The 25,456-nt window shown below is 46.6% G+C and overlaps 1 protein-coding gene across 2 annotated transcripts in view; it reads left to right on the top strand.

Annotated features, from left to right (window-relative positions):
• DNAH9 (dynein axonemal heavy chain 9) overlaps nt 1-25,456 on the top strand; it is a 1,527,051-nt gene that overhangs the window by 52,527 nt on the left and 1,449,068 nt on the right. For both annotated transcript variants that reach the window (XM_069654516.1, XM_069654515.1), the window contains exon 3: nt 18,443-18,601. In XM_069654516.1, the coding sequence (XP_069510617.1) occupies nt 18,443-18,601 (159 nt within the window). The remainder of the gene's footprint in view (nt 1-18,442; nt 18,602-25,456) is intronic.

Here is a 25,456-nt window from a genome sequence, read left to right on the forward strand (position 1 = left end):
GCTTCAGCACATTTGAGAAAATGTCCAAGAAAGATTGATTGATTGTGCTCCCTTCTAGTGAATGAACTTAAGTAAACTGTAACCTTACCATTTCCAATATTTGGAGTTGCGTGATAAAAAAAAACATTTTAATAAACCTTTTTGGACTGTATACAGTAGTAATACATTTCAAACGAATATTCAACACATCGAAAATTTTGCTTCAGACACTTTTCAAAATGTTGCCTCCTTCTATTACCTACTGTAGTGAATTGGGGTGAGCATCAGTAAATGAGTGTGTCTACAGAGTGCATTTTTTGCATCCAAACATAGACTCCAATCTTGCTTCAGACAAGTGAGGACTACATGCTAAATTTGGTAGACGTGGGTTCAGTGGTGTGGATTTGTATAGCCAGACAAATGTACACCCATACATACATTCAGCTTTACCTATAAAGATTGCGTTAATACTGTGTCTTGACTGCATTCGAATATTCTTCTTAGGCTCTTTTCATCATTAACAATCTCATATTTATCAAATGCGGGCAGGCGTGCTTGTTGGAACGCCCCAGGGTCTCCATCTGCTTTGGGCAGATTCACAGGTGTCGTCACGTGTCTCTGTCTCGGCCCATGCCTTTGCGGAACAACTGCTTCATTTGCTTTCCACCCTGGAGTCAGCGGAAGTCTATCCACTTTTCTGTGCGGCTCTGCAGTCACACGCTGGCTTCCTCTCTTGGTCTGGACTGATGAACGCTACTTCCATGAGCGACTGACACCCAGGAGCTTCTGCATGGTACCTTGTGTCTCCATGGCTTTTCCTGCTTTTTTTGCTGCATCCCTCCTTCTGTCCCGCTAACCTTCTCTCTGTGTCTCACGTTCACGTTTGCTAGCCTCTGATTGGAGTGTATTGTCCTCTCCTGCCCTGCTCATCTTCCCAATGAGGTTACCACCTTTAAATGTCCTGTGCACTGTAGGCTTTGAAAAACAACTAGCCTGCATGTTTGTGCTTTGAATAACTGTCATTTTGCACAATCTCTCTCTCTCCTTTCTCCCCCCCCCCACCCCTTTGTTTCAGTACCTGAGTGATTATGTGAGTTGGAGTACAATGATGCCATTTCTATTTCTCAAGTGGCTTTTCACAGGATGTTTGCAATAAGGTATATTAGAAACAGTAGGTGGTACATGTGAGTTGTGGGTGTTGGGGCCAAAGGTGAAGGCCTGACTGGAATGACAATAGGTCATTAGCAATTTCAGTATTGTAGGGTCTTCTTCTCAGTAAAGGGGGGATACCATGCCTCGACCAACGGAGCCAAAACATCCCCTAGTAGTTGTCGCCTCCAATGTGATCCTCTCTCATAAAGCCTCCCCCTGTGTCAGGATCAGGTAGCGGTTGACGTCCCCTGGCCACATGGCAGGAGGTCACCACCAGGGAATCCGTTCGGCCCCCATTGGATTCACCACACTTGTCTTTTCAAATGCCTTACAAATATCCTTCCTAACCTACCAACTTGCTCCCAACTAATGCCGCTCGCAAGAGATCAAGGGAGAACAAGAGCAAGAATGGGACCTAGAGATGCAGAGAGGAATATCGAGTGAAACGATGAGAGAGAAAAATATCAAGACGAAGTGAGGGAGAGAGTAGGAAGAGGAGGAACATGGAAAGCACTTCTGAAGAACTGTACAGGAAGTGTGCTCTGAGGTGTTGTGGCAGGAAACACATACAGCTCTGACAGGAGGGGAACATGGAAGCATCCTGAAATCTAACTGTTCCTGAAGAGTCTGACGCATGACCCCTAGTCAGACGGTCTAGGTGTGCCGAGGTGGTTATGCTTAGTAGCCGAAAGCCCAGGATGACCAATGCAACATCCTGACAGATCTTGTGGCAGCCAAGAAAGAAGTGCTTGGGAGTACCATTAAATCCCAGAGACTTTGAGTGACTGTTTGGTCTATATCTGTCGCTAACCCTGACCTAGAAAGTGAGGGGCAAACTCCGGACAACAGGCCTAAAGGAAGGAAACCCAGTAGAAACCACTATTACTTTGTTTTTTTCACACCGCTATGGGTTGTTAAGCCACACACCCCATCGATAAAGAAACATGTAACTCTGTATTGGGTTTGAGTCACCTGAGCTGTTCCATGTTGCAAAGGGCAATGATGAGATTGATCTAGTTTGCTTTGGCAAACATTTCTTAATTTAGGACTACCTCACCCCGGATTGCCGAAGCTCGGTCAAGCTAACTATTCTATTGCCAGTGTGAGGGTGAGATTGGTTGAGTATGGGACTGTTTCAGGGATTGCTGCCACAACAAAGGGGTTAAAACGGGCACGCATGTCTTTTGCCCTCCCCCTCTTAGTTTTACACTTGTATTGCTAACATGGCCTCTGCTTTTGAATGTAACCCATTAATTCCACCGAAATGGGAGAGGGTGCAATTCAGTATTTATCATTTGCTGATGGCCCAATCATTCTTGATTGAAACCCAATAGGGTTGCAAATATCAATGTATGTCCTCGGATGTTATTGTGACCACAATGGCCTTATGATTGAACAAACTGAAATCAAAGGCAACGAAATGTGGAAAAGGGTGGTAACAAATGTGCTTGAATTATAGCAACTGAAAGATTAGACTGTGTTCCTGAATATCTTTTTCTAGGTATTTTGTTTGATGAGAAGGACAAATGAGGCAACAGCATATTGCTAAAGTCAAATCTCTAACAGTAGACCACACCACATGTTATCGGCATGGCCATCGGCACCCCTGATTGCAGCGTACAAAGATGAAATGTTCCCAGTTACAATTCAGTACTGAAATATGGCTGGATGCTCAGAAATAGCTGTCATCCTGAACTAGTTCAATCAATCTTTATTTAGAAGTGTAGCTCCATAAAAGACAACATACAAAGATAAAACACTTTAAAAATTCAAAATACATTAAATTATCTTTGAACTAGTTATTTAACAAAATGACGACTTATGATCTTCAGGATTATAAGGAGCAGTGGCGAAACCGCCTACACCACCCCCAAAACGTCTACCAACCCACAGGGATCCCAATCATAAAGGTAAATGAGGCTCAGCAAAGAGATATACTTCCTTTGCATGTTGTGTTAATGTGGGCCAAGGGTACCCTATAAACTCCGAAGGAGAACAAATATCAGCCAGTACTAACCCAAACAGCAATAATGCAACCATTCCTATACAAAAGAAATGTCCAGTAAAGGTTCTATGAAAATATATAGTTTAATTACACCATCAATTTGCACACTAAACTACCAAAAACCCTCTTGTGTAAAGGAAGACGGAGAAATGTAGAATGGACCCGGGAGATGGAGTTACTTCAAAGTACCTGATTCCAAGTTAAGGAGGTTTGATGATGTTGAACCCAGCTCTAAGGTGTTGCAAGTGTGGGTTAAAATGGTTTGGGGCAGCAGGCCATTTTGGTCCAAGTGGCAAGCTGGCATTGAGTCGGTTTGAAGTGGGTGCTTAGTGTGGTTCATATGCAGCAGTCGAGCAAGTGCAGTTCAGATGGCTCACCAGGATCGGTTGGAATGTGCAGTAGGCATGAGACATTGCCAACAGCTGGTTCTGTCGATGTGAGATGTGATGCTCCAGTGTTTCAAGTTGATGTCCAGTGGTTCGAAGCTGTGGCCCTGGTGGTCCCATGCAATGTTTGAGCAGTAGCGTTATGAGTTTGTCTGCAGTGGCAAGCTGGTTGTTTGAGCCAAACAGGTAACATGTCCTACCTGGTACGAACTGGCTCATCATTTGGAACCATTGAAAACTGATTTCCCAAGTCATCTGCAACAGTAAACATCAATGGACTCCATCTCCTACAATTACCCAAGTACTGGGACGAGGAGGAAGAATGGAACGATGCATAGCAGAAGGATCCTCAAGCTCAATGAGCTTGCTGGTTGTTTTCAGAATGCACCGCTGCACGGGACATTAAACTGTAAGAGGCTGCTGCAGCTGCTGCTCTTTGGTAGAAGTCGTCACACCTCTCTGGGGGGCTTGTTGAACTTGGCAGCACAAAAGGGTGTGGCGGAGCCAAGAGGCAGAGGAAAGCTGTGTGAGCCGGACGTGTCGCAGACACCAAGGAAAGATTACTGGCCATTCGGCAATGGGAGAAAGCAGCGTTTGACCTTTCCGGAACCTATATCAAGACAGACGTACTGAAGCAAAGCCATGACAGGAACCGGAACGACGTGAAAGCAGTGCAGAGTGGTAAGCAGGCGGCAAAGCGTGGCCGTGTAAACACTAAAGGGACCAGAGATGCCACAAAGAGCTGGTGAGTCAGCCCAAGCAAAGTGGGAACCCCAGGGCAATTCAGCTACTGCGCCAAATACAAACTGTAAACATTAACACCATAGAAACAGAGACATTAAAGAGACTGATTGCCAACCAAGGAGGCATATTGCAAATAATTACCCAAGCCACAGATGAGTGCATGGAATACAGCTGTGGGTGAAACCCAGAGCGAATGTTAAACCAGATATACAATACCAAAGATGATATCGGCAATTGGGGAAGCAAAGCCAGAGAGAGGTCAAGGGGAGAGAAGGAGAAACCCTTACCATGTGCACTTTGTGAAGCTGTTACAAGTGCATGAGGAGTCCTGGCAGGGGGGCTACCAGGCAGTTGAAAATCTACAGCATTTCAAAAGAAAGGATAGGAAACTGTGATTGCTGAACAAGAAGTAACTTTTGAAAGAAGGATCTACAAAGCTAACTTATCTTTATAACTAACAGGATTGTTGTGGGCCAAGAAAGACACAAAGAACTGTTAGACCAAGAAACATTGACTCTAAAGAGGAATCCAGGGGAATGGAATGGATCTCTGGGACCAAGGCTTACTAATCTTGGTGAATTCTTCTGTTGAGGAATTAATTGCAGTGAGACAGAATCCAGGAGAAGGGAAGTCCCCTGGAACCAAGACCTTTTTTGTTGACGTTGGAAAACGTGTGCGTTACAAATGTTTTTATATTGCGAAATAACCCAAGGGAAGGGAGCCACACTCTGGAAAAAGGGCTTTTTTACCTTGGAAAAAATGTATATTGGAGCTGTTCTATTTTCCTTTATGAACTATTTTTGCAATTACCAAGTAAAAGACATTTTCCTTTTCAATTTATAGTTTGCTTTGCAGGGTGATGGTCAGGATAGAACGTTTGGACACAAGGACAGTTTTGATTTAAATATCCTGACAAAAACGGATCCTTAGTTTTGGGCTTTAGGTAGGGAAAATTCCTCTTAGAGTAGGGTTGGATAGCTCTTTTGTGTTAATAAGTCTTTAAGTAAAAACATGGCAACTTTGGGTCTGACTTTTATTTCTGACGCCTCACACTTTCCTTCCTTCTAACACTCCATCTCTCTCTTGTTCTTCTTTTAAGTTTCACTTTGCATCATTTCCTAAACAATGCCCCATTTATTTTGTTGTTATTTACGGGCCCTCTGGCAAGCTTTCATCTTTTTGCGAAGATTTAGACACTGTACCTTCCAGCTTGCTCTCAGCAGAGCTCCACTCCTTTTTTTTGTCTGTTAGACTCATATTCTCTTTCTCAACTTCCTACTCTGCCATTTCATAGTTCTGGTGGGATCTATGTGGTTACTGTAAATTTAAAATACCGAAAACGAAAATGTTGTTATATATTTATTTGTTTCACAGATATCACCACAGTTAGTTGCAGCCCCCTGCAATACTCTGCTCATATTTTGTACTATCCTAACCTGCCCCCCACATATAATTGTGGTGAAATGAGCAGTAAAAACAATAACATTTTCATCCTCTATATCTTCAGCTGTGCAGTAATGGGGTGATACCGTTCTGATTCATCGCTTGAACTTATATTTTCAACTTTTGATTCTTCATTTGAAATTTCAGCCAAGCCTCTTCAGCCTGCGGACCACTTTCGCCTATCTTTTACTTTCTCTTCTCCTTTTCATAGTTGCCCTACCCAGAAGCAGTCTTCTGTATAGTCCTTTACTCAAGGCCACCTACAAAACCTTGACTCCTTTAACTTTCCTTCTTCACTTGCGTCATCTCTCTCTCTCTCTTCTCACTTTGTTCAATAAGTTGCGTCATTCATGATGTCACGTCCGCGTAGACTTTGGCTACTCGAATCTCTCTAGAATCCCTCTATCCCTTCCAAATATTTATTCCTTTCAGGAAAAATCCACAACCATGGATTGCATCGGCTATTCGTTCTTTATGTTCTGCTCTTTGTCACGCCAAGCACACCTGTAAAAAATCGCATCTTCCTTTCGATCTTGACAGTCTTTCTACTCTACACACATTTTTTTTTTTAAAATATATTTTTATTTTATATATAAACCAAACGACAATACAACTGAACATAAATGAACACATTTAACAACAAAAAGCACTGCAATCCCCATCCCTCCCCCCTACGAGCCTGTATGGTGTTCGCCATTGGTATCCGCTGTGAACGGGGGGGCGTCATCGCTCTCAGATTCAATTGGAGCCGACCCCGTTCCAAACAGTTCAGCTATCAACAATTTCCATGCCGCGAGGGAGCACATTTCCTCCTCCTCCCCTGCAATACTGGTATCCCGCCACACAGCCGTCTCGGCCTCCGCCCATTTTTGGAGATCCCTCCACCAGACCTCCATTCGTGGCTTATGACACTCCTTCCATCCCATGGCAATCCTACGTTTAGCAAGCACATAAGCCAAATCGTTCAATTTCTCGACATGTCTAAGTTTACGCGCTCTGGGATATCCCCCCAGTAAGCAGGCCCAGGCTGAATCCACTTTGAGCGTGACACCCTTTCCTGCCAGCTTCTGCGCCACTTCACCCCAATAGCCTGCAATTACTGGGCACGCCCAGAACATGTGTATCATGTCTGCATTCTCCTCGTCACACTTGGGGCACGCCTGGCGTCCAACATCCCGAAATTTGGATATTCTCAATGGGGTCATGTATGCCCTGTGTGTTATATAAAGCTGTATTTGCTTAAACCTGGCGTTTCTCGATACTTTTTTATGATACCCCAGGGCTCGCTCCCACAACCCATCTGTCATCGGGGCCCCCATCTCCGTTTCCCATTCCAGTCTCAAGTGCACTAAATCACTCCCAACCTTCGTCATCAACATCTCATACACCCTAGAGACCTCATGCCCGCCCTCCGATGTGTCATATAGTATCTCCACCGTGGCGTCCGGTTCATCGGCCAGGGTAGTTTCGGGCCACCTATTCCGGATCTCCTGCACTATCCTGTGATATGTCATATATTGACCCCTGTGCAATCCCGACCCTGCCTCTAATTCTTCGAACTCCAAGATGGTCCCATCCTGCCAAATATCTCCCATGGTGACCAACCCCACTGACTCCCAGTATATCCGGATGATTACTCTGAGCTGCCCATCTCCCTTCGCCAGTGCGACCAATGGGAACTGCGACACACACGGCAAAGGGTTACCCATCATCCGGCAGGCCCGTTTCCACATGTTCCGTCCCAAAGCTAGCATTCTAGGCCGCTCCCTCATGCATGCATTAGTCACCCAGATCACCTCTCGCAGATAAAAAGGGGAGCAATCCCTCCCAAACAGCCTGTGTTCAGGGGTCTCATCGTCAGAGAGCCACCTGGACACATATTGTAGCTGCGCTGCCACATAATATGCCTCAAAGTTCGGCAGTTTGACTCCGCCCTTCTCGTAGAAGTTCTGCAGCTTCCACAGTGCGACTCTTTTGCGCGTGCCGTGCCACAGGAATTCTCTGCAAACACTATGTAGCCTCACAAAAAACTTCTTAGGAATCATGTAAGGGATGTTGTTAAAATAATGCAGAAGCCTGGGCAGTACCACCATTTTAAGCATAGCTCCCCGGCCCATCATCGCTAGTGGCAATCTTTCCCAGAACCTCATGCATTTCTCGATCTTCCCCACAGCAAGTTCAGTGTTATGCTTGTGCTCTTCCACAGTCGTGTGATACACGTCAATTCCCAAGTATCTAAAGGATCTCGTCACCCACGGGATCTGCAACACTGGAAACCTCTCTACCGGAGTCCCCACATAGCCCCCTAGCGGAAATAGAGTGGATTTCTGGGGGTTTACCGCTATACCGGACAACAAGGCATACCTCCCCATCACCTCTAAGACATTCTGCAAATTTTCTTCTGGGTATCTTAGGTATAGCAGCATATCATCTGCATACAGGGATATAAGGTGACACTCTCCTCTTACCTCGATGCCGACCGGGTCATATTGCTGCCGGAGGTAAATCGCTAAGGGTTCTAGGGCCAGGATGTACAACATTGGGGACCAGGGGCACCCCTGCCTAGTGCCTCTGCCCAACTGCCATCTCTCTGACACCACTGCACCCGTGCGGACCCTAGCTAGTGGTGCACTGTATAACATCTCGGCCCACCTAACGTAACCTGGTCCCATCCCGTACCATCTCAGAGCCGCCAGCAGCCAAGGCCACCGAACAGAGTCGAACGCTTTAACCGTGTCCAATGCCACTATCGCCATTTCGCCGTCATCACTACAACCCCACTCGACCACCCTGTGGAGGCGTCTGTGGTTGTGAGTAATGTTCCTATTAGGGACATAGCCCGTCTGGTCAGGGTGGATCAACTTGCTGATCACTCTACGCATTCTAGTAGCCAGGACAGCTGTCAGGATCTTGCTATCTTGGTTCAGCATCGACAGGGGCCTGTAGGAGCCACAATCATGTCCCGGTTTATTTGGCTTGGGGAGCGGTATTATGATCGCCTCCCTAAGTGACTCCGGCAACCGTCCCATCTCGTACGCTTCGTTGAGCATTTCCAGCATGGGCGGGAGCACTTCCTCCGCATACACTTTAAAAAATTCACTGGGGAACCCATCTGCCCCTGGGGCCTTGCTAGTGGGCAACTGTCTCACAATCTCCTTCAGCTCTTCCAGGGTGATCGGAGCATCCAGCTCCTCTCGCTCCTCATCGCTGACCTTAGGCAAGCCTACATCTTCCAGCACTTCGTCTATCTCCTCCTGGCTGCCCCCCTCGCAATCTTCGTATAAGACCTTATAGTATTCCACAAATGCCCTGTTCACGCCTTCTTGGGTGTCTACCTCCTCCCCCTTTTCATTGGTTACCAATCTGATCGGGGATCGTGGGGTCTCGCTCTTGTACAGCCAGGCTAAGAGTCGGCCCGTTTTATCTCCCCCCCGCATGCAGTCTCTCAATATACTTTCTATAGTTCAAATTACAGAGCCTATCCCAATGTTCCGCACACTCCTTTGCAATTTGGAGACCGCCTCCGCATCTGTCCCACCACCTTTCAACTCCTCCTCCAGCTCAGTCTCAGCTCTATGCAGATCCGCCCGGACTCCCCCCATCAATCCCTTAGACTTCGCAATGGCGATCCCCCGCATTACGACCTTAAAGGCCTCCCATAAGGTGCCAGCCGATTTAACGCTCCCTTTATTCACCTCAAAATAAGCAGTTATCTCTTCCCTCATATCCTCTCTGAAGGCAGGGTCCTTGAGCGCCTCCGCCCTGAGGCGCCATGTTGGTATACGCGCTCGTGGGGAATACAGCTGCCATCGCATGACCAGGGGCGAGTGGTCAGAGAGGACTCTCGCCCTGTAGTCTATATGGTCGCACTCCGCGACTATGTCTGGCGTAGCGAAAAAGTAATCAAGCCTTGTGTGCAGTAGCTGTGGAGCCGAATAGTGCGAGTATTGCCTCACGCCCGGGTGTTTCGCTCTCCACACATCTACCAGGCCAAAATCCGCCAGCAGCGTCTGCAATACCTTAGCCGCCAGACTGGGCTTAGCCATCTTGTCATCCGACCTATCCTCCCTGGGATTCAACACGCAATTAAAGTCGCCACCCCATATCACCGTTCCCCCATCCCGACACTGAGCTTGGTGCACAGCGTCCTAAAATATGTCGCCGTTTCCTGGTTAGGCGCGTATGTGTTTACAATGCACACTACTTTGTTCTCTACCAGCCCCCTCACCATAACCAACCTCCCATCCTCCTCCACAACCTCCTAAATTAGCTTAAATGGGACGTGTGGGGCCACCCACACCAGCACTCCTCTGGCATAGGCGGAGTACGTTGATCCTACCACTGTTCCTTTCCACTTCCTCCCTACCAGCTCCAGTTTCTCTCGCTTTAGATGTGTTTCCCACCAGGGCTACGTCTATCTTCTGCCTCTTAAGATACAACATGACTTTATTTCGCTTAAGATAACTGTTAAGCCCTCTAACGTTCCACGTTAATATCCTGAGGTCTCCCATGGCCTATCAGTAGTTTCCTCCCCCCATCCGAGGCAATCCCTCCCCACTTTGCGAACACCCAATCCCGGTTTCACCCCCAGGCTCATACAAAAACTAAAACACCCCCCTAAACCCCTACCCCAAACAACTGCCCAGCTCCATCCCTGGATCTCAGGCATCCCTGTGTTCGGTCCTCCTTGGAAAACCCAAATAGAGAACCCGACAGGGTGTCACCCCACTAACAGTGACTAAACTAAACACAAAAAAGGGGTGTAAAGAGCGGCTTCTGGAGGCTCCTCTACTTCGCAACCATGTCCGTGCTCACGGACCACGTTTCATAACCACTGACGCACGCATGTTCTCCAGCGAGTTCAATGACTATAATCAAGTCCCAATGTTCGTGACCCGACCGGGCCTACAGCGTTACTTATCTCGTCTTTTATTTTCCACCGGCCGTCTGAACATCTGACTCCTGAGGGCAGTTTTGTGCATCCAACCACTCCATAGCATCCTCCGGGGTGACAAAGAACAGCAGCTTGCCCTGAAAGAAAACCTTCAGTTTGGCCGGATAGAGCAACATGTATTTAAGCCCCGCTTCCCGCAATCTCCTCTTCACCGATCCAAAGTTCATACGGCTGCGCTGTACCTGCAGGGTGTAATCGGGATAGGCAGTTATGTTCGCCGCTCCTCGTTGTATTGTACCTCCCTTGCGGAAGTGTTCGAGGATCCTTTCTCGGTCCCGGTAATTAAGGATCTTGGCTATCACTGGCCTGGGCGGGTTTCCCGGCGGCGGCTTCCTAATTAAGGCCCTGTGCGCTCTCTCAACCGCAAAACCCTGCGACAGGGTGCCTCCCGTGATCTCCTGCAGTAGCATGTTTTCGATAAATTCCGTTGGATTATGGCCCTCAGTTCCCTCCGGCAGGCCCACGATACGGATGTTGTTCCTCCGGGTGCGTCCTTCTGCCTCCTCCGCCCTACTCTCCAAATTGCCCACGCGTTGCACCAGGGCATGGAGTTCACGCTTATGCACAGCGCAGTCCGCCGCGGTAGGGCCCATTTCTTTCTCCAAAGTCTCCGTGCGCTCTGCCAGAGTACGCACGTCCTGCCTTAGGAGGTTCACGTCCTCCGGCACTGCCCCAACCTGGAGTTCCATTGCGGTCTTCAGTTCAGCCACAGCGAGCTGGAGCTTGGTCTCCCAGGTCGCTTTCAGGTCTGCGATCGCAGCGAGGACCTCCTGGTTCGCACCCCCGGCGGCCATTTCCTTGGCTTGCGTTTTATCTTTGCTTTTGGCTCCGTCTGGGCCGGGAGGCGTCTTAGTGTATTCGTTGAGCGTGGGCTGTTTGGTCTTCGCTCTCAGGGGCTTGTTAGACATGTCTCCCGTCCTTCTATCCCCGCTCGGATCTAGGGCAGGGTGTCAAAGTGCGCTCTTCGGGTGCCCCATCATTATCGCCACATCTCTGACACAAAGTTCCTTTGTCCTCCGGTTCCCCCGGCCATCTTGTCTACTACCTAGCTGAGCCAGGTCGCGTCTCACCCTTTGAGGCGCACTTTAGGCCATGAAGGGCCCGGGGCACAGTTCCAGGTCACACCGCATGCTCCAGTTACAAAGTATCTTCGGCCAGGCCCTGCTCCCTTCCCAGGTCCGCGCCGTCGGCCTCGCAGGACTGGGTGTCTTTAATGACCACGATGCACCCGAGACATGCACCTTCACCACCACCACGCTCCAGTGCGACCGTCAGGCGCCCAGATCAATCACCCCTTTGTTCCTTCGTTAAGCGGCGGCGGCCATTTTCTCATTCGTCGCACTCTCGCCTCCAGGTCTTCTTTTAGCTTCTTGTTGCGCTCTCACGGTGCAGGCCCGTATCGAAACGTGTCCACACGTTCACCTGAGATTCATGTACGCAGTCATATCAGTCTCAGCCAAATTACATCGGTCCTTGCACGGTTTTCAGTCGGATAATGTACGGATCTTCGGGAGCCCCCGTACAGACACGTCCTTTCACATGGCTTCCTAGCCACGCCCCCCCCTCTACTCTACACACATCATATGATAATACACTTTCTGTTGCTAAAAAACACTAATATATTTCCCTGATTACTTCTTTTTATCTTCATCCTCGTGGCCTTTTTTATATCCTTAATCAGATGCTATCCCCTGTACTCCAGATTACTCTATTTCTTCGCCATTGTCTGCTTCTGAGTTTGCATCCTATTTCACTTCTAAAATTGACCATCTCTGGACTGAGTTTCTTCCTTTTGCTCCTCTTTCTCCTTCTCAGTTTTGTCCTTCTCTTACTATGCAAACTCCCTAATCCTCTTCTATTTCACATAAAGATACTAGTGTTTTTCTGGCTCGAGCGCATCCTTCTGTGGCTCCAACTGATCCTCTCCCATCCATTATCATTCCGAAGCACTATCCTCTCTTGATTCCTTACATCACAGCTACCTGCAGTTTGTCTTTATCATCTGGGATATTCCCTTCAGAATTTAAACATGCCACAATTATTCTGCTGTTGAAGACATTTACTCTCAATCCTTCTATCTCTTGCAACACTTGCCCTGTTTTTCTGTTACATTTTCTCTCTAAAATACTGCAAAGGGTTGTTTAATCTCAAGCTTCTTCCTTTATTAAGTCACTCACTCTTTTACCTCTTTGCCAGTCAAGCTTTTGTCTTTGCCCATACTTTTTACATGTCACAAACTTTCTACCTTTGGTTCATTGCTCTAACCTATCTTCAGTGCTGGTACTATTAGACCTTTCGGCAGCATTTGATATGATGGATCACGCTATCCCGCTTTCTACTTTCTTCTTTGGGAATCCTAAGTTCTGTTCATCAGTGGTTTGTTAACTTTCTAAATGCTGTGAGAAACCATATCCCCCTTTCCCAATTATACACCAGCCCACTCTCCCTCCGCCTTAATGGGGTATTTCCAATCACACCCCATCTCCCCTCCCCATTTCCAGTAAGTACTGGGATGAGGAAGAGGCGATCGGGAGTAATGAGGATTGCCCATAGAATCCACGTAGGGGTACAACGTGAGGCTTACCATCTAAAACCTTTGAATGTTCCTACTAATAGTCGGGCAAGGTCACGCACGTTTCCTCAACTGTGCACAAATGACTCCACTTGACTCTCACCTGCAGTATCAAAAGGGTGGTTCTGCCAGAATCATTGAGCGAGCTGAGGTTGCTGGATGGAATCAGTATGCCAAGGAGCAGAACGCTGCAAGAAGAGTAGCCCAGAAGAACCGGTGGAGTGCGGGGTGCCGAGATGCTGGCCCGGTGTGTGTGTGTGAGGGGCTGCAGCGTGGCGAGGGAGCCGTGCCTCCAGGAAGGTGGAGCAGGACGGAAGGCTGTCTATCTGCCTTCTTTTATTATTATTATTATTATGATTATTATTATTATTAATACATTATTTTTAGTGCGCAAACCAAAGGCCCAGAGGCATACAGGCACTAGTCCTGTCCCTAGCACGTCAATGCAATGAAGGTGACCCAATCCTCATTTAAATAAGTGTCTTGAGTTTATTTTTAAACTCCTTGATCGCCCTACAATTTCTTACCGCTGGTGGTAAGGCATTCCATTTCAAAGGTGCACTCGACCAGAAAGCCCCCCTTCTAACTAGTTCCAGAGAGGTTTTTGGAACTTGTAAGTTCCTATCTCACTTTGAACGACGTGTGTATTTAGGCCAGTGCTCGTAAACCTGGGACATGTGCAGGTCCCAGGGGTATCTGAGGGGCAGGTGGTGAGACCCTGACCTCGATCCAAACCCATTTGACCTGCTTGCCAGCGCTGCACAACTGTTGGTGAGTTTCATGAGACAAAGAGAAACTCTGTAGCATGCAGGTGGCTGGAGCGGGAGCAGGAGCATTGCGGAAAGAAGAGCCCCGTGACCGAAAGCGAGAAGAAAGCAAGCGAAAGCTGGAAAGCGTTGAAAGAAAGCAAAGCGGAATGACAGAGGGCCTCATTACACGGATGGCGGTAAGGATTTACCGGTACCGGTAAAGTACCGGTACCGGTAAATCCTTACCGCCTTACTACGAGGTCCCTTTGTGGGTTGGGGGATTTAACGCCTGCTTTTTGCAGACGTTAAAAACCAACCCGCAAAGGGACCCAGGGAGCTAATTATGGTACCGCAATTTGCGTTACCGCAATTAGCGCCTTCCCCATTCCCATTATGCCCTATGGGGCAAAAATGGGAATGGGGAAGGGCAATGGTGGAAGGGGGAATTACCGCCCCGCCAACCTTGGAATGGGGCGGTAATTCCCCTTTCCGCCAAGGCGGTGCCGGTATTTTACCGGCATGAACCATGGCGCTAATAGCGCCATGGTTCTCCGCCATCCGTGTAATGAGGCCCAGAAAGTAATTCAAGAAAGCAACGTACGCCGGCAGCGCAGAAACAACCAAGAGTGGCTGCGATAGACCCGAAAGTAAGGAGAAGGGTGCCAGCAATTCAAAACGGAGAGAGACTGCAAATAGCCGGTGAGAAGGAAAACAGACAGTCTACAAAGGGTGAAGCAACCCGAAAGTAAGAAAGAGGGTGCAAGTGACCCAAAAGAAATACAGAGGGTGCAAAAGGCACGTTCAAGGGAAAATGAAGGTGAAAGAGAGCACAGTGAAAAGCAAAGGGAAGTGTGCGAGAGGCACAGAAAGGTGGAAAGAAGGTGCAAGTGTGCACGACAGGAAAAGGTGTGCAGGAAGCACAGTCAGGTGGAAAAGGACAGAGTGAACGAGGCACAGAAGAGAAAAAGGTGACAGAGAATAAGGAGAGGGGTTGGAGGTCAGAGTGGTCGCGCCTCGGAGGAGCCAAGTGCCCAGTGTTCTCGAAAGTCTCTGATACTACCCCGTGAAAGAACTGTACAGTAAAAGGTACATCCTGACAAGAGGAACGTCTTGCTTGTTTGAGACCAGAGGAGCCTAGGCTTGGGAAAAGAAACCCTGAAAGGCCCAAAGGGACATTGTGAACTTTACAGGCAAGGCCTAGACCTGGGGAAGGGAGGCCTGGAAAGAACTAACTTTTCTTTTTGAAACCAGATGGGCTTGGGGAAGGGAACCCTAAGTGGCCCACTGAAGACATTGTTGAACTTTGTGAAGTGAGGCCTGGACTTGGGGAAGGGAAACCTGATAGGCCTAATAGAAACTGTGTTTTTTATTTGTTTGGAACTAGAAGGGTCGAAGCTTGGGGAAGGGAAACAAGACTTTTTGAACTCGAGTGCCTTACTTAAAGAGCCCTACGTGGAAGGTTCCAAGGGCAACCCTTTTGAGTTGAAATATTTTGAACTGGCAGAACTATACCTATTGGTAAGACTACCAGAAACCAGCTGTGGTTTACATGTCTTTTTGAGTCATAATTTTTCCTTTAAGAAGACCTCTATCACATTTGGTTTAAGAGTGAGGGCAAGCATAGGTTTGGACACCAACAAACTTTGGTTTTAGACTTACGGACATTGAAGGCCCTTAGAAGCATCAGTTGAGGGATCAATCTCGTTAGAGTTAGGGCCAGGTAGGCATTACACCAACCCCAGAAAGTTTGATTAAAAAAGGTTTTCAAACTGTTACTTTTGAGTCTGTGTCTGTCTTCTCACACTGCACATATTCAGTTTTCTGGGTGGGTCAATCTTTTGCAGCTTTTCCTTCACGTTTTGGTGTTCCTGTGATTTAAGTCTGCTTCTTTTTTCTCTATTATACTTAACCCTTATCTAAAATCATTGCTTCCTTTGGGCTTTCATTTTACTTGTATTTATATGACACACAAATGTTCTTCTAATTCTTTTTATTTACATTCAAAATGTTCTTCTAATTATTTTTATTTACATTCAAATTTTACAATATGTACAGACATACAATTCTGTTGCAAAAAGTTAAAACCAGGTGACCCCAAAAAAAAGCATTAAATTAAATTGGCATCACATGAAGTATATGACAGTACGATTGCATACACCACAAGATTAAATGCTAAATTGATATCACTCAATTGGAATGATAGAGCTGGGCAAATCAAGCTTTTAAATGGAGTATTTTGGGCTCCAGACAAACTAAAAGACTTGGTTGCATGTTTGGGCTGCAGGGACTCTTAAACACATGATATGGGAATGCTGTCACATTAATACATTTTTGAAAGTGGTAGCTATGATGATTAACAGTGTTTCAAGAACAGATACATACGTCTCTGTTTGAGACACTAATCCTTGGTTCATATTCCCAAATAGAGGACTTAACATACCCTCAGAAATGTTTGATATTTAGTGTTGCAATAGATGTCAAAAAATGAATACTGAGAAGCTGGAAGTCGATTAAACCTCCCACCAAAACAGAATGGTTACAAGAGGTGCTAGAATATCTCTTACTGAAACTATTCTATGGGGTAGACAAAAGAAATTAAAACTGCATGAGAAGGTCTGATCACGTTTCATTAAAATTTGAATGTTCTTCTCTTTCTCATCTTTATCTGACTCTCTTCACTCTACTCTCTAGGCCTGTCTGCCTTCTCTTCAAAACTGGATGCTATCCCATTCTCTACACCTTAATCCCTCAAAAACAGAGGTTCTATATTTTCCTCTTTTCCACATCTGTCTTTACTCTTCCTGCACCCATTCCTCATCTTCCTTATTCTACTTCTGCTCGGAACCTCAGGTTTATTTTTAACACTAACCTCTTGTTTTCATTGTCTATCTCCAGGTTGGCCAAAACCTCTAGATTTGCTTTATATATCACAAAACATCGTCCATATATAACTTTTCATGTTACTAAAATTCGTATTACTTCTCTTGTTTTTTTATTATCAATTAGACTATTATACTTCCCTGCTGGTCGGTCTTCCTAATTACTCCATAGTTCCATTGGAGTCTGTATTTAAAGCCTCTATCCACCTTGTTCTTTCATCTCAGACTCCCTTCTCTCGCTTTGCTGGCTTAATTTCCGTTATCGCATTCTATTTCATTTGTTATTGATTGTTTACATTTCTCTGCATGGTCTTTCTCTTCTCTAGTTTTCTTCTTCAGTTTCACTAGCTCTTGGACCCTTCATTTTGCCTCCTTATTTCTTCTTATTACGTCCTCCCTGCGCCCCAATCCCGCTTCTAAGAATTTTCTTTGTTCGCTCCTCAACAATAGAATGTTCTCCCAATTCACATTCACTCTGCTTCTTCTCTTGCTGCTTTCCCTACTTTACTCAAGGATCATTTCCTCTATTTCTACTTCTTCCTGATATTCTGTGTTTTTTTTGTATGGTTGACTATTGATGTCAATTGCATTTCTTGTACCGTTTCATCATTTATGTACCAGTGCTTTGGCACAAGCGCTTAACAAATAAAAATATATACAAATACATAATCCGACAGTGGGGTGAAGTGGGAAAAATCCATTACTGCGTCTTTACTGCCAATTTGTACCCGCAGCCCCCTCCATATTAGTGATGTGGCATATTTCTCAACTTGCTCTACTTACGCAATCGTATTTATGATCTGTTAAAAAGAAATCTATATAAAGCGGAAGCGGGTATTATGTGTGTGTTATGGGATGTCTTTTTTTTATTTTTATTCTGCCTGGCTTCCAATTTACAATAAGAGATTTGATAAAATTAAGTCAGGTTTGCATATGATGCTTGGCAGTGGTATAAATTATCTTATATGTTATTTCGTTTTTAACTACTGCCCACATTAGAAATGCGAGTCCTGGGTTAAGTTAGTCCGGGGGAATCGGTCTTCTTTGTAGATTGTTATTGAGAGATGGATGCACTGGGCCACCAATTTTTACATTTTTAGTAGCTGCGACCTGAAAGGCTGCTTATTGCTTATTTATGCCTTATTCAGTTCAAGCAGCAACTATTAAGTAATATTTATTTTTCGTGAATGTTCAGTCTAATGATTTTATGCTTTTACTGCATAGATTTTGGGAAATATTTATATTGTATTCATTGATGTTTTTTTCAGACTCCTCTTTTTAATTATTGCTTCTGTAGTGGTTTTATGGTTTTGAATAAAGTAAAAAAGATCTACAAGTTTTGCTTACATCTTAAGATTCCACTACAGAAACACCTCGAAACCTTGCAAAAGTGAAAAGCCGCACTATTGCCAACCACAGACACATAATCTAAGGTGTGCAGACTGCATGCATTATCTTTGCAAAAAAATGCATACCTTTCTGCAATCCTTTTGTTTCTTAAGGACTCTCCGCAATCTAGCAAATCAAATGTTAATTGTATTATTCACCCATGCAAAATGTCATTTTTGTCTTTTTGCAGTGGAGACCATTTTGATAAAGCTATCATACACGCCATTGAATCCGCCATCATAGAATGGAGCCATCAAATACGAGCAGTGCTGAAGAGGGAGTCATCTGAGCCCCTCCTGCAAGGGAAGGACCCCAATCCAAATGTAGAATTGGAGTTCTGGAAAAACAGGTGAGTTGAAAATCTATTGTTTAGACATTGATTTGTCACATTTATAGCCTGCAGGCTTTTCACAGGTACACTATCACCAGTGTCAATGTCATGTTGGTCCCAAGGCCAGTAACACTGAGATCTTTCTCATTTAGACCCCTGCTCCCGCTTACGCTCTAATTGCCCTCTGGGTCCCTCCCCTCACCCTCTTTTGAGGGGCTAAAACCTTGGTGTCATCTTTCACTCCTTTCTTTCCCTCCTCACATTGCGGAACTTGCCAAGAAGGCCCACCACCACCAGCTGCACCTCCTCCCTTTCCTCACATTACCCCAGAAACTGCATGTCTCCAGAGCTCTGCTCCTCTCTAGGCGGGACTACTGCAACAGCCTCTTCCTCCATCTTTCTTTATCCTCCCTTCGCCCCTTGAACTAATCCAGAATAGGACGACAAGACTTCTCCTTGGCCTGAAGCCCAGGGACAGCATCTATCCAGCCCTAAAATCTCTCCACTATTTCCCAGTTGCTGCTAGGATCTCTGCATCATCCACAAGGCTTTCTGGGGCCTGGGACCCTGGTACATCCAACTCTACCTCCTTAAATACCTCCCTGCTAGAGCCCTTCGGTCTTCTACCTCCAAATCTCTGCAGATCAGACTCTTCTCTAAGCAGAGAGTGGGGGGTGGGAGGGGGTAGAACGTTCTCCTTCTGCATGATCCTCCCTCTGGAATAGTCTCCCTGACTCTCTCAGGCTTGAGCCGGATCTTAAGTTCCGGAAACTCCTCAAGGTCCTCATTTCAATTTCTTCCTTCCCTCTCCCCCTCCCTGCTAACACCCCTGTCTGCTGCAGTGACTGGATGCTTGGTTTCCTCCAAGTCCTGCAGGTCACCAGGCCCCAGTCCAACCTTTCCACGCACTTAGCTTGTGATCCCTCACCCCTTGATCCCCAAGCAATCTCTGGCACTTGCCTCCTGGTCTCCCCTTACCACTCGCCTAGTCCCTGTGGTCCTCCCCCATGCCCCCCTTTCACTTGAACACTCTCCTCTGTCCCCTGCGCTTCCCTTCCCACCATAGCACTTTGCATTTTGCACAGACTGGCACTCCCCCCACCTCTCCCTCGCACTTATTGTTACTGCACTTGCACAATCTGAATGTCACAAGGCCTAGTAGGACCGTTTTTATCTTTCTCTCTTGTCCCCCCCCCTCCCTTTTCTGTCTTGTGGTGCCTTGAAACATGTTTTGTAGTATAGGTGCCTTACAAATATCCAATAAATAAAATACATAATTAAATCTTCCTTACAGATACCTGTTTGCATGTAAGTGCAAACATAGGCAGCCCCCACTATGCAATTTACGGGAATTGCAAAAATGAGCCAGTTTATGATACAAGTCATTTATAACGTGCCTGTACACGTGTTTCTTGTCTTGATGAGCATACTTTTGCTTGACATTTAAGAGACAGACTGATAACTAGCTTCATCTTCCAATCTGGAAACCCTCAACAAATGAACGGAAACCTATTTCACACAAACTATACATAAAAAAAGCTGTGGCATGTTGGCGAAAGTTTGAGAATGGTGGGAGCAAAAATATAATTGTGTGACGGTTTGAGGGCTGCTCAGCTTCAATTGGTCTACAGTCATCTATGTGGAAATTTGACCGTTATTTCATGCTACTGTTTATTTTATTTTTGTTTATTGTATTGGTAAGTATCTCCCAGATCAGGAGGTATCCAGGCGCTAAAAGAACTGTTCAGAGTAGAGTAGTTAGTACAAGATAGGCAGGTTACAGGTAAGGCATTGGTTAGGCATTTGTTGAACAGTGTTTAGATTTTCATTCGGAAGAGGTAGTAGGTAGGTTCATCATGGATCTACAAGCAGGTTACAGGTTTGGTGTGGGTTACAAATATTTGTTAAACAATGTTGTTTTTACTTTCTTTCGGAAGAGAGAATAGGCAGGTTCATCTTGGATATGCTGGGGCAGGGTGTTCCAGAGGGCAGGAGCGATGGTAGTGAAACAAGAGCCCCCAGCTCTTTTTCTGGTGAATCTGGGTGTGACCAAGGCTGATGTAGAGGAGCAGTGGAGATTCCGAGTGGCGTGTTTCTTAGTGATATGTTTCATGAGGTAAGGGGGCAGTGTTGTGTAAGCAGCGGTAGGTGATGGTGAGGAGTTTGATGGGGAGCCAATGAACCTCCCGTCAGATTTGTGAGGAAGGTTTTGGAGCTTTTCAGGCCCCACGCTGCTCTGAGTACGTTATTTTGTAGTAACTGGAGTTTGTTGATATTTTTGGTTGAGGTACCTGCTAGGATGGCGTTGCAGTAATCCAGTTTACTGCCAATGATGGCCCTGGCCAAGGTGAGGCAGTTGTTCGGGGTAAGGAATTTTCTGAAGAGGTTGATTAGCTTGGTGGAATATGCTGGAGGTGATACTTTAACATATTTCTTCATGTTTAGTTCTGCGTCAAGGTAAACACTAACATTTTGACAAGAGCAGAAACAGGGATGGTGTTTCCGTCGATGCAGAAGGAGGTGAAAGCAAGACTGAGGTGATTCAGGAGTTGTGGGGAGCCAACGATAAGCAGCTCTGTTTTTCCATCATTCAGACACAGAGGGTGGGTAGCCATCCAAGCCTGTATGATGCTGAATCTATGATAAATGTTGGTAGAGTGTAGCTTGTGGTTACCAATGATTTTGAGGAGGACCTGTGTATCATTGGCGAAGTTGGTGTGCGGTATATTGAGGCTATCCAGGTGGTCGAAGAGGGGCTTGGTGTACATGTTGCAGGGGGTAGGGGAGAGGCAGGAACTTTGTGAGACAGGGATCTGGTCAGCTGCTTCAGAGCCCACAAAGACCGTAGTGGATCGACTAGATAGAAAGGATTGGATCCATAAGGTTGCTTCAGGGGAGAGGTTAAAAGATGTGGTGAGGTGTTGGCAAAGAATTGCGTGATCCACCAAATCAAAGGCTGCAGTGAGATCTAATAGGAGGAGGATTGCAAGCTCACCATTGTCTCTGATTTGGTTGAGCTGGATCTTAAGATCAAGGAGGATGGATGCTATGCTGTGTCTGTGCCTGAAGCCTGATTGACTGGTGCTTTCAAGGTAAAATTGAAGTTGCGAGTATGCAGTGTGGTCCAGAATTTTGAGGAGTTTGGGGAACTGTGGTGATCAGACGATAATTGGTGGGATCTAGGGTGGGTTTCTTCAGAAGATGTGTGACCCAAGCTTCTTTGATCGCATTGGGAATTGAACCAGAGTTAAATGATGCGTTCATAAAGCTGGCTATGGTTGAGGCCAAAGGTTGTGCACACATTTTGACAATGTAAGCTGGGCAAATGTCTCCGGAACAGTTAGAAGCTTTCAAATGCTGGATGATGGTAAGGCCCTCAGAGGGGGGGATGGTGGAGAACTGGAACTGTGGAGAATTGGTGGCGGTAGTGGTGGTGCTTACCCGGGGGTGAGCAGTACGGGTACTAGATGGGACTTTTTGAGAATGGCCTTATCCCTTAAATTCTGTATTTTGGTGTTGAGGGCTGATGGGATGAGTGAACACCATGCTTTGTTTTTGGGAAATTTGATGGTCGGTCGGGAGGGGGGGGGGGGTGCAGGGTTTCAAGTTCTCTGAGGATTTTGAAGAGCTCTTTGACATTAGAGATTGCTTCACTGATTCTAGTGTTCTAAATGTTGGCTTTGGTGGCAATGATGGCTGTTTTGTAAGTGCCAGCTGAGCACTGGAAGGCAGCTTTGTGGATGGAGGTGGGTTTTTTTTTCTCCAGAGATCTTCAAGTGGACGTTTTTGTTTTCTGAGGGACATTAGTTCATCAGTGTACCAGTTCTGGGTGTTTCTTTTTTTTTGCAGGAAGTGATTTTGAGGGGAACATGTTCGTCCAGTGCAGTGAGCAATGTGGTATTGTACGCTGCTCGGATGACTTCAGGGATGGTGTTCTTGGGTGCTGAATCGTGAGAGGCTAGAATAATAGGGGCAATTTGCTCGGCAGGGAGTTTCTGAGTGTGTCTGGCATTGATGCGGGGGGTCCCTGATTAAGGGTGCGGTTTTGGTGGTGGTAACTGTGAAGCAGATCAATGAGTGATCTGACCAGGGAAGGTGGTCATTGGAAGTCATTTGGAGGGGAGTGTTGCAGTGGAGTATCCAGTCGAGGATTCTACCTTCTTTGTGAGTGGGCAAGAGGACCAGTTGGGTGAAGTTCATCTCTTCGAGGGTAGCCATGAGAGAGGTGGCCTTGTGGCCAGGTGGGTCTTTGTAACCTAGATTGAAATCTCCTAGGAGTATGAATTTGGTATTCGGCTTGAGGAGAAGGGCAATGAGGAGGGGGATGTCGGTGTCTGGAGAGCTAGTGTGTGAAGGTTGGTGGTAAAGGAGTAGTAAATTGATACTAGTTTGGGGGGGGAAGATGCTAGCTTATCAGTAGGAGTTCGTAGCCTGGGAGGCTCTGATGGGGAGGGTGTAATTGTGGATGGTTGCCATTCCTCCTGCTAGACTGTCTTGTTGGTTGTCACGTAGGATGGAGCACCCTGAGGGTAGAGCAAGTGAAAGGAGGGGGTATGTGCTTTAGTGTAGCCAAGTTTCAGATAAGGCTAGTAGGTACAAGATGTTGGCTAGTAGGAGATCATGGATATTGGAGTTGTGAGCGCAGATTGAGTGAGCATTGACTAGTGCACAAGTAAAGGCTTTAGGTGATGGGGGTGAGGGTGTGCTAGTGGTGAGGGGTATGGTGGTGGGTACGAGGGAGGGAGGAGGTGTAGGGTGGGGGGTTTTGGGGTTCTTATGGCAGATGTGTTTTGTTTCTTGTAGGTGGCGGGGGCTCGGAAGTCTGAAACAGTCTCTGTGCATGCAGTCTGAACCTAGGCAGGGTGCCAGGAACTCTTCTGGGGTGATATGTGTAGGTGAACATTCGGTTTAAGGCTGGGAATGGGGGCTCTGAAGTCTGGAGCATAGCCTGTGTAGTCTGGTTGGACCTAGGCAAGGTGCTAGGTGCACAAGGTGTTGAGGAGCTGTGGGAGAGTATGATCTGGGTTTTGGAGGTTTAATGGGGGATGCAGGCTGTCTGGAGGAGATTATTTGCCAGCTGGGTGGGGTTGGAGAACCCATTCAGGTAAGGGTGGGCAGCCAGGGGAATGGTACAGGGGGTAGTGTAATAGCCGTGGGGCTTCCAGGCTAGGGCGGGGTAGCGGTGTCCACTTTGGTGAGGGTGAGGGAAGAAGGACCAGACGTTGTGGTGAGCACACAGTGATTTGAAGATTGGCTAATGTTGGGTGTGTGTTTTGGGAGAGCGTGTTCAATGGTACAGAAGTCATCAGTGGTGTAGCGAGGGACATCATCAGTTACACTACACACAGTCTGTTTAGAAGTACATTGCTCAACAGTTGAGTTGCGCAAGTCATCCTTGCTTACATCAGACATGAGAGATGACATACAATTAAGTATGCAGTCAGTATTAGCATTGGCGACTGGGCGAGGCAGGAGCCTGCGACTAGTAAAAGGGCCATTTCAGGTTCCAGAGAGGTGCAGCACTTGAGCTCCTTGAGTGGTAGTCAACAGCGGTGAGGAAATGGCGTTGTTAGCCTCATGGGGGCTGGCCATGCCTGTGAACAGAAGGTAAGTGTTGGTGGTGTGAGAACGGGCGCAGCGGTGAGCAGCAGGTATTCAGAGTGGGGTAGGAAGTAGGTAGGTTTCGACAACGTGCCAATGGAGGTTGGATAGGAGCACGCGGCTTGTAAGAACTCAGTGAGGGAGAGGGACCAAACTAACAGAGGGTGTTGCCAAGGAGGTCACGTGGGTAGGTTTGCTGGGAGTTGCTTAAGACTTGAAGACAGGGCAAGACCTGTGCTTCTGACTGAGCGGGGGAGCAGCGGGACACAGTTACTTGTAGTTTCAAATGCAAATGTTGCACAGCGTCGGTGGCAGCCTGGGGTAGACGGGGAGAGACAGGTGCCTCGAACTCTGGCCTTTGTAGAGGGCCCGATTTCGCCTCTCAGCTCAGCCGGGTGCTGTAATTTGTTACGGGCATCAGTCTATCAGCAGGCTGGATGTTCAGTAGTGGTTCCTCGATACTCCAGAAGGCCAGGGATGGCAGTGCCCATCTTTGCAGTGGATTCCGATCCACAAGGAGAATAGGCTGTCTGTGCAGGAGCCAGTGCCTGGATTTTGGTAGGAACCACCTGCTCACACTGCACAATCACTGTGAATGCATCATGGAGCAGGACATAGACAACAGATTCAAAGTTCAAACACAAGTGTTTTATTAACTCGAATGTCAGGATGGTTGAAGGCCTAACTTGCCCTATCGTAAGGTTGGACTTCCCTACCTTAAGAAACTAAGGATATTCTAAGTCAGAAAGTTAATCTTAAAAGTCCAAAACCTATACCTACCCTCACAACTAAAGCTATACAATGTGTAGGTTTGTCGGCATTCAAAGAAATATTGTTCCAAACAAAGTTCTGAGCTTCTTCCAGTTCCTGGCTTACTTATCAGTTTCTCTCTCACAAGTTCAAAATAGTTTCACAAAAGTCTCGGGATTCCCTTTCCTAAATTCAAGGCAGTTCCACAAAACTTTGGGGTTCCCTTCCCCAAGTTCAAGACAGTTCCACTTGTACTTGTTCTCACTCTTTCGATATTCAAAAGCAGATCCAGGCTTACTTTATACTCCTTCTGGTTTCTTAGCAGTTGAATCAGATTGCTTTCTCCTGTTTCACTTCAGCAACCTCTTTGGCTTTTGCAGTTGGGGTTCCCTGGTCTAAGCGCAGGTGTCGGATAACTCTGTCCACCCATTACAGGTCAAGAACCCTAGGCTCCCTAGCACACACAAGTTCTTCTGTATTTGCACCTGTGTGATGGTTCACACTCACTTGGCTTCTCTTTGT

Source organism: Ambystoma mexicanum, chromosome 3q (genome assembly GCF_040938575.1).
Source record: "Ambystoma mexicanum isolate Mex_15411 chromosome 3q, UKY_AmexF1_1, whole genome shotgun sequence".
Lineage (NCBI taxonomy): Eukaryota > Metazoa > Chordata > Amphibia > Caudata > Ambystomatidae > Ambystoma > Ambystoma mexicanum.